The 9,885-nt window shown below is 28.7% G+C and overlaps 2 protein-coding genes across 2 annotated transcripts; both read left to right on the forward strand.

The window, feature by feature from the left end:
- The first annotated feature begins 528 nt into the window (after nt 1-528).
- Nucleotides 529-1,123, forward strand: LOC124915981 (dirigent protein 22-like). The gene has a single exon (XM_047456720.1). The coding sequence runs from the start codon at nt 539-541 to the stop codon at nt 1,121-1,123; it is 585 nt and encodes a 194-aa protein (XP_047312676.1). The 5' UTR covers nt 529-538.
- Nucleotides 1,124-7,516: 6,393 nt separating this feature from the next.
- LOC124916539 (glycine-rich protein 2-like) lies at nt 7,517-8,512 on the forward strand. The gene has a single exon (XM_047457271.1). It carries the CDS (start codon nt 7,616-7,618, stop codon nt 8,195-8,197), a length of 582 nt encoding a protein of 193 aa, XP_047313227.1. The 5' UTR covers nt 7,517-7,615; the 3' UTR covers nt 8,198-8,512.
- The last annotated feature ends 1,373 nt before the right edge of the window (nt 8,513-9,885 follow it).

Genomic DNA, 9,885 nt, shown 5'->3' on the forward strand with positions numbered 1-9,885 from the left:
CGGCGAAAGACTATATAATTTATTTTTCCATTAACCAGATTTTAAAAAAATCCATTAAAACCCCCAAATAACCAAAAATAAGCCCTAATACATAATGATTAGATTTTTAAAGCTTCAAAATATGTATAATTAATTTATTTCCAACTATTTAATTACTTAATTTATCAACCAAAATATAAAATATTTTTATTTTTATTTTATTTTATAAAATTTGAGTTTAAATACCAAAAAAATATTATAATAATTTAATTAATTAAAAATTCAAATCAATTATATTTTCATCAAATAATACTTTTTTAAATCAATAAAATTTCAAATAACCCAACATCAAACAAGCTCTTAGTGACATCAAACAAGCTCTTAGTGACATGATACTAACTACTATAATTTGCCTAATTAAGTCAACGCAATAATTATGATATAATAATACATGTGACATTAATAAAAAAAAAAAATAATCTCTATGATTCATGTATATATATATGTGTGTATGCTGCGCCTGAAAACATAGAGCTTGAGATTGAAATTAAAAATAGAGATGGGAAAATACTTGAGCACTATGGTTATGGTGATTCTTTACTCCATAATAATGATGGCTTTACCGACGGTTAAATCCGTCGCTGAAGATCCAGAAGCTGTGGAAGCATGGTTCGACAATCTCAAGTACAAGAAAGAAAAAACGACTAAACTTCATTTCTATTTTCACGACACAATCACGGGACAAAACATAACGGCGACAAAAGTGGCCCAAGCCACTTTCACCGACAAATCTCCATCCAGATTCGGGGAGGTGTACGTAATGAACGATCCGTTGACGGTTGGGCCAGATATCAACTCCGAGCAATTGGGCCGAGCCCAAGGAATCTTTGTATCGTCTGATTTTGATGAGGTAAGTTTTCTTATGACTCTCAACTATGTATTCACATCTGGACCTTATAACGGTAGCACTTTGAGCATTTTGGGACGTAACCCAATCTTTCATACTTATCGTGAAATGTCGATTGTTGGAGGGTCGGGTATTTTTCGATTGGCGAGAGGAATTGCAACCGCAAAGACGTATTGGGTTAATGCGACGGCATTTAATGCAATTGTGGAGTACCATGTCGTCGTTCTTCACTATTGAGCGATTGTCACATTTTTTATGTCAAGGTTGATGTTTGTTGTTAAATGCAATAAGTAATAAGAAGCATATAGTTTGTTTTACTTTATTAAATCGAGTGTGATCAAATGATGTGGATATAGTTTGACTAAAGGATAAATATTTATTATTTGATTTTCACTATAAAAATAATGTTAAATTGAAGTGACTTGCTAACTTTTTAAATTAAAAACAAAATTACAATAAATATATATATATATATATATATATATATATATATATATATATATATATATATATATATATATATATATATATATAATTAAGATATCAGAAATCAACAAAAGAAGCCTGATAGAGACAAATAAAGGGATTAGAAAGTAATAATTTAAGTATATATATGGGCTTAGGTCCATTAATGGACTGAGCCCGAACTAAATTTTATAGTAAATAATAAATGTCATAATAAATTATATTGTTGTTAAGCAACAAAATTATAATTCAAACACAGTTTATTTTATTTTATTTTTATTTTTATTTTTATCTAAGTCAATTTTTATCTAGTTCTCGATTCCTCTAGAAAGAACACTAATAAGACTCTCTCCAACTCACAAACCCATTTTTAAACTCAAAATACATAAACATCATATCAAACATTAATTCATCTCCAACCCTAAAATTCATTTCCAAAACTCAAATGAATATTCTTAAAATATTCCTTCCTTACATTAACTTTTTTATTTTATTAATATTATTTATATATTTATCAATTTTACATATTTAATTTTAATCTTTTTTTATACTTTTAATAAAATAAAATAAAAATAAAATAAAATTAATTATATATCAATAATTCATATAAAACCCAATAATTCAATAATATTTATATAAACAAACATATTATATTAAAATTTAAGTTATAAAATATAACGTAAAAATATAAAATAAAATAAATAAAATTTCAAATATAATACAATTTTAATGATTTAATTATGCATTTAAAAAATATTATAATTTTTATTTTAAAATTAAAAGACTAAAAAACTAAAATGAAATGTTTCAAATAATTTATATAAATAAATTTAATATTTAAATTAAACAGTTTATATGTTTGAAGTGCTCATTTACAAATTTATAAAAAAAAAATGTGCAGGAATGAACAGAAACGACGAATATATGCGTTTTTTTTTTATTTAAAGAGGGAGTATATTCTTATTTGGGCGCTATGTTTGTCGGCTGCTTAGAGGAGAAAATGGGAATGCGTTCCATTAGAGACGCCCTAAAATCAAATATATCAATAGTTTTAGCTCTTTTTTATTTTATTTTCAATATTATAGAAATGTTCATACCAAACGGTTAAAATCGAGATGTTTTGTATTCATAAAATTCAGATTTTATCCAAAATCGTAAAAGTTTACCTAAATAAATATTTTTAGGTTAATATTAAAAAAAATTAAAATAATATATAATTAATTCATATACAAGAGAGTACATAATTATTCAATAAAAAAAATTAGTACGTTTTTAAATATTAACAAATTTAAATTTTGTAACAAAATATATTTTCTATTCAAAATTTCACAACAAATTCTATATATCATTTGAAAAAAATTATATTATTTAAAAATTTAATATTATTAATTTAAGAAACTCTAATTTCTTTCATTTTATTTTTCTCTCTCTATTTCCTTCTAGCGGTCGATGATTTCCGATTATTAGGCGAAAAATCGTGAATAATCTAAATCATTATCTTCACTTTTCTAACCAGAAATTTTGACAAAATGACCCTAATAATGACATCATTTTGGAAAATAACTAGGTCTTAATAAAGTTTGCAAACAGACCTTTACGGACGAAAATACTCCTTCGCGTCTCGCGTTATGCTGTGAGGTCATTTTTGCAAACATTATCGCGTCACATGAAGTCATATTTGCAAACATTATCAGGTCATCCCTTTGCGTCACGTGATGCTGCATCGCGTGACGCAAAGATGTATTTTGTCTTTAGACATGCCGAAAAGGTCATTTTTACCAACTTTATCCTACTCTAGCTATTTTTCAAAATTATGTAATTATTAGGATCATTTGGTCAAATTTCCCTCCAAACCCTCGATCTCCATTCCAGTAATCACATTGTAGAAAGTTCAAATTACTCGTACTAAGTAGAAGATTCGATTTCATCTCGGTATTAAGTATTATTCTTCAAACATTATCAGGTCATCCCGTATTTTTGTCTTTAGACATGCCGAAAAGGTCATTTTTACCAACTTTATCCTACTCTGGCTATTTTTCAAAATTATGTAATTATTATCATTTGGTCAAATTTCCCTCCAAACCCTCGATCTTCATTCCAGTTATCGCACGGTAGAGAGTTCAAATTACTCGTACTAAGTAGAAGATTCGATTTCATCTCGGTATTAGGTATTATTCTTCAAACATTATCAGGTCATCCCTTTGCGTCACGCGATGCTGCATCGCGTGACGCGAAGAGGTATTTTTGTCTTTAGACATGTCGAAAAGGTCATTTTTACCAACTTTATCCTACTCTAGCTATTTTCAAATTTATGTAATTACTAGGATCATCTGGTCAAATTTCCCTCCAAACCCTCGATCTCCATTCAATTCCAGTAATCGCACTGTAGAGAGTTCAAATTACTCGTACTAAGTAGAAGATTCGATTTCATCTCGATATTAGGTATTATTCTTCATATATTCGTTTCTAAAGCAATTATCAATTTATGTAATAATGTTATACTCCAATGAGCTATTATTCTCTATGAAGTTACTATATTGTCTTTTCCATGTACTATGTTTGGTGCTCCAACCCTTGAGCAATCTATAAATTTGTAAAATGTCACAAAGTGTTAATAGCTTGTAGGTGGGACAAGTAGTGAACTTAAATCATAAGTGAAAAACTCTGAATAAAATATGAAATATTAAAGTTATACTATGTTTTGATTAGTTGAGGTAGTCATAAAAAAATACTATGTTTTGAAAATGTTTGAGGGTGAAGCAAAAATTGTATGGTAAACTTTTTTAATACTAGAGATTAATACAATAGAATACAATATACATGGTGTCTCGCAGAGATTCTCTGAAACAAACAAGACGAGAATGATAGTAAAAGAAAATATGTGAAGTTGAACGAAATGGAGATAATAAATTCGCTCCCATTCTTTATCATCCATAATCATGACCTTGTACCATGTCATCAATAAACATTCATTTGCATCAAAATCATTTTCCATGCGAAAAAACGCTCACTTATAAGTGTTTAATCTCTTTTTACGTCAAGAAGCGTTCATGTCTAAAAGTGTCAAATGTCAAAAATTTCGACACGCGAGGTAAAATCTCTTTTACACCAGAAAATGTAAGTGTTGAGAGCATCTACACCCAAGTTAAAAGAAAATGATCAAAATCAAAATAGGGTGTTCAAAGAGTCGGTTAACCGATTAATCTATTAAATAGTTGGTTCTCGTTAAGCCTTTTGTATTACAAATTGGTTAACCGACCGTTATTGGTATCACTTTTACCGAATTTTGTTCTATCGGTTTCGATCGGTTAACTAAAAACTTGTAATTTTTTTTTTTTAAAATAAATATTAAATTTATTAAATGAATTTCATCAATTAGATAAGTCCACATTTATGGGAGCGTTAAAAAAGAATTAAACAAAAACACGAATTAAATTAAATATTAAAAAAAACTAAGACACAAACTCTATTTTTATTCAAAAATATTTGTTGCGTCCTTTCCCTTATTCATATATATATATATATATATATATTATTAAATATTATAATATATCTAATATTTTAAAAAAAAATAATGTATATTATTAAATATTATAATATCTCTAATATTTAAAAAAAATAACTAATGTATATTATTAAATATTACAATATATCTAATATTTATAAAAAATAATAATGTAAATATATAAGTAGATAATTAAATTATTACCGATTAAACCGGTAGAAAAATAGTTTAACCGAAAACCAAAACGTTTAAACCGGTTAACCGGAACCGCTAGAATCGATGATGGTTGAGGTGTCCCTACACTCAATATCGATAATAAGTTTCTGTAGTTATGAGTGTAGCTTTGGTCTACCATGTGACTTTAACGAAAATGTGACTTTAACGAAAGCGGGAAATTCTGTCAGAGTCAATTATTAAGACCGGTTAATGCGTTTAATAATGTCAATAATTGCATGTAAATAGTGTATGAACTGAAAATTATCCTCTGTGATAAATAAAGAAAAAACTACCAGCTAGACCGTTAGGTTACCGGTTTGGTTATCGATTTTCTCATTTTTTTTATTTTTTTTTTCAGTCCTGGTGTCCATGTTGGTTTGTTAGGCAAAAGTGTCACCCTACTGTTTTTTCACAAGACCTTTCATGTTCTATCATTTATTATGTTATAAAAAATGAATAACTTAGAATTAAACTTGAGAAACAAACTATAAATTCGTGTTAGACGTTTCTTTAATAATTAATAGTTAATACACTCTTATCCAAACATTGAATCACTCAATTTTAATTTATTTTTGAATCTTGACAAAAAAAAATGGTTTGAAAATATATTTATTAGTGATCTCACAATTAAATAAAACTAAAATTATATTTTAAAATATATTATTCAATCCAAATATATAAAAAAAAAGATCAATAACTTAATAACCGAATATTTAAACAAGGCCTTGTGTTATAGAAGCCTAACTAGGCCCGTCTTCAGTTTGGTCTGGGCCTTGAATTGAAGCCTTTTGGGTTCACTAAAGAAAATAAAAGGAGAAGAAGAAACTTAATTATTGATAGGGTTACAATCATGTAAACTTAATTAGTTATTATTATCAGAAAGATCAAATTAGTAGACAATAAAATATTTTCTTTTTTAAAATTTAAATAAAAATAAAAATAAAAATTATTATTATGAAAGTTGTTACATATTTTATTTTTATTTAACTCTAAATTCAATATTTTTCTTAACTTACTTTATTTATTTAATTACTCATTTGATCTAAAATATAATAAAACACTCTTTATTTAATTTCTTCTCTCTAATATTTTTATTACATATTTAGAGGGTAGAATAATCATTAAAGTTCAAAAAAAAACATTTAAAAAAAAAATTAAGATATTATCCAAAACTCCGATAAAATCTCCAAACATATCCAAGATTAAATAAACTCTTAGTATTTTTTTTTTAAAATTAATAATTCATCAAAATACAAAATTTAATATTTTAATATTTTGTGAATTAAAGAAGCCCATTTACCACTCTGGGCATGCAAATTGACCAAATTAATTACAGTATATTTATTACTGTTTATAAATGAGTCTTTTGAGAGCCCGCCAATGGTTTCATCTCATTAAATGTGGTGACCTCGGTTTTCTCCATATGATGCTAGCAAAATTAATTCCATTTTGCAAAATTTTAATATCATTTAATAAACATTATTTATAATATTAACTCATAATATGAAAAAATATTTAACAAAATATAAAAAAATATATATTTCAAAAACATTTATTGTTATCTTATTCAAACTATTTAAAACATTGAATAATGCTATATATATTTTGAAGTAAAAATAATTTAATAATGTGATTATTTTTTTTATTAAATTAACAAACTTGTATAATAGGTTTGATTCAACTTATACTTAGTTTATTATCTAATTTGTATATAGAAAATTTTGTTTAAACGTAAAATATATTTAATTATAATTTTTTGCGTTAACCTATTATATAAAATTATAACTTACAAATTTAACCTCCCCTAATTCTGAAAGCGTATTTTAAATTCACAATGCTTTTCATACAAATTAAATTATATATTTTTTATCATTTAGTCTTCGATTATTCTTTTAATTAATTTAATAATATGTGTTTTATTTTATTTTTTTACCGAAAGTGTACAATACTATTGTATCATATTTATTAATTTGTTCATCTTATTTAACATTTAGATTTTGGTTTCATTGTTTAATATTTTGTCATATTATTTTATATGCAAGGATTAACTTATTCCTAATGAAGATTTGTTTTGTTTGAGATTTTTTTTTTTTAACGATTCAACCATAATCACATCATTTCATTCCATTTTGTCTCTTATTAATCAAATATTTCCATTTAATAACTAAAATATCTTATATTCTAAAATCATTAAAAAATATTATTCTGTAACTTTTTCTTTTCCAAAAAATATAACCCTCTCCCAAAATTAACACCACTATTTGAATAAATTATCTTTTATCTAAAAAAATTAATGAATAAAATATAATTAAGTTAACATAACAATTACCAAAGAAAACTAAATGAAAAGCATTAAATTGATGACGTTTGAGTCTGAAACCACAACCATTTTTGGTGTATATATAATGTAGTCCTCTCTTCTGCAATATTCGCGTGTTCTGGAAAAAGTATTAGGGTTTCTCTCTCTCTCTCTCTCTCTCTCTCTCTCTCTCTCTTTAAAGCTCTAAAACAAAACTGTTCACAGTGAGGAAGAAGACGATTAGATGGCTGAGGAAAACGATAACCGAAAGACCGGCACCGTCAAGTGGTTCAACGATCAAAAGGGTTTCGGATTCATCACTCCTGACGACGGAACTGATGACTTGTTCGTTCATCAGTCCTCGATCAAAACCGATGGTTTCCGTAGTCTAGCTGAAGGAGAGACCGTTGAATATAAGGTCAATTCCGGCGATGATGGTCGTACTAAGGCCGTTGATGTTACTGGTCCCAACGGGGAATCTGTTCAGGGTGGTGGTCGTGGTGGCGGTGGCGGTGGCCGTGGAGGCGGTGGTGGTGGGTATGGAGGCAGAGGTGGCGGTGGAGGTGGGTATGGAAGTAGAGGCGGAGATGGGTACAGTGGCGGTGGTGGGTATGGCGGTGGTGGTGGGTATGGCGGTGGTAGTGGTGGGGGAGGTGGTAATGGTTGTTTCAAGTGTGGTGAGTCTGGTCATATGGCTAGGGACTGTTTCCAGGGCGGCGGCGGTGGAAGTGGTGGTGGCGGCGGTGGAGGAGGTGGTGGTGGTGGTTGTTATAATTGTGGGGAGAATGGACATTTCGCAAGGGAATGTCCAACTGGGGCTCGTTGAAGAACTGTTTTGAATCGGAAAACACCACCTTAGGTTTTATAATAATGATGTTTTAATGTTTGTTGTTTGTGTTTTGGTCTTCTGGTTTTTGGGTTCTTTGTTGATCTCCAAAAGATGGTCTAGTGTGTTATGGGGAAGAAGATGAAGTGATTAGTCACTTCTGATGAATCCCTTTTTATCTTTTTGTTTTTGCATGTCTAAGTTTGTTGCTGTCTACTGGTGGTGGTGTTTTTATGGTGGTTCTGAATTAATGTTTTTAGGGTTTGGTTGTTCTTGATCATGGGATATCAAATGAATGAATCAATGTTTTATGAATCTCTTAGCTTATTTTCATTGCTTTTTAGTGTTTGGTTGTTCTTGATCATGAGAGATAACAAATGAATGAATAAATGTTTTATGTATCTGAGAGCTTATTTTCATTGCTGATTAGGGTTTGGTTGTTCTTGATCATGTATAACAAATGAATGAATCAATGTTTTATGTATCTGATAGCTTATTTTCATTGCTTTTTAGGGTTTGGTTGTTCTTGATCGATCATGGGATAACAAATGAATGAATGTTTTATGTATCTTAGAACTTATTTTCATTGCTGTTTAGGGTTTAATGTTTGTACAAGTTTATTTTATTTATTTAAAGAAAAAAAATGATGATAACATGGCAGGGGCAGGTGAAGAGTGGTCAGGTCAGGTATGGTCTTTGTGAATTCTTCCACCTATAATAGGGGTGGACTAAAGTTGGTCAAACTTCTTCTGTTTCTTTTGGCGTTTACCTTATTATAAAACTTTTTTTCTTTCTTTTTTTTCAAGTTATGTATAACAAATTAAAACAATTTTATACAAAGAGGGCTAACTAGAAGAAGAACCAAAGAACCAGAAGAAGAAGATTAGTCTAACTAGCTTGATTTGAGGTTATTAAGAAAAAAAAGTTAATAATGTTTTGTGAGTTACATTGATTAAATTTCTTAATTTATCATTTGAAATAATATATTAAAAAAAAAATAAAGTAGAGAATTGATTGACCGTTGGATTGACAAGGGCAGGAAAGAGGGATTGAGGCACAAATGTCACATTGCATGGAAAAAGTAATAATATCTTTTGTACAGACTTATACCATAATGTTACTGGGGACCACAAGATAGCCTTCAATTTCTTTTTACCTTTTTCATCTCATTTATATGCAATTTTCTCATTTAATAAGCTTTATTTTAAAAAATAATTGTTCTACTTTGTAAGGGGAAATTTGATGAAATGGCCCTCATAAGTGGCTTAATTCCAAAAAAGGCCCGCGTCTGCTAATGTTTGCAAAATGGGCCTTTTTGCTCTGCGAAATGTCCATTTTACCCCTGTAATTGCACTTACTCGAATTACACTTACGCGAATTACACTTACGCGAATTACACTTACGCGAATTACACTTACGCGTATTACACTTACGCGAATTACACTTACGCGTATTACACTTACGCGAATTACACTTACGCGTAATATGTAATATGCGTACATTGAAAGACGCGTATTACATATACGCGCATTATGTAATATGCGTCTTTCATACTATATAAAGCACCTAATTTTGACCCTCATTTTAAATCTCCAATTTTTAGGGTTCCGACTCTCTCTCAAACCCTATCTCCTTCGATCCCGCTGCTCTGCTAAGGTAAGACATTCTCGTCTCAATGCCTTCTTATG

This window comes from Impatiens glandulifera, chromosome 9, assembly GCF_907164915.1.
Source record: "Impatiens glandulifera chromosome 9, dImpGla2.1, whole genome shotgun sequence".
Taxonomy (NCBI): Eukaryota; Viridiplantae; Streptophyta; class Magnoliopsida; order Ericales; family Balsaminaceae; genus Impatiens; species Impatiens glandulifera.

Coding starts and splice junctions, on each gene's coding strand:
- LOC124915981 (XM_047456720.1), top strand. CDS start 539: ATGGGAAAATACTTGAGCACTATGGTTATGGTGATTCTTTACTCCATA.
- LOC124916539 (XM_047457271.1), top strand. CDS start 7,616: ATGGCTGAGGAAAACGATAACCGAAAGACCGGCACCGTCAAGTGGTTC.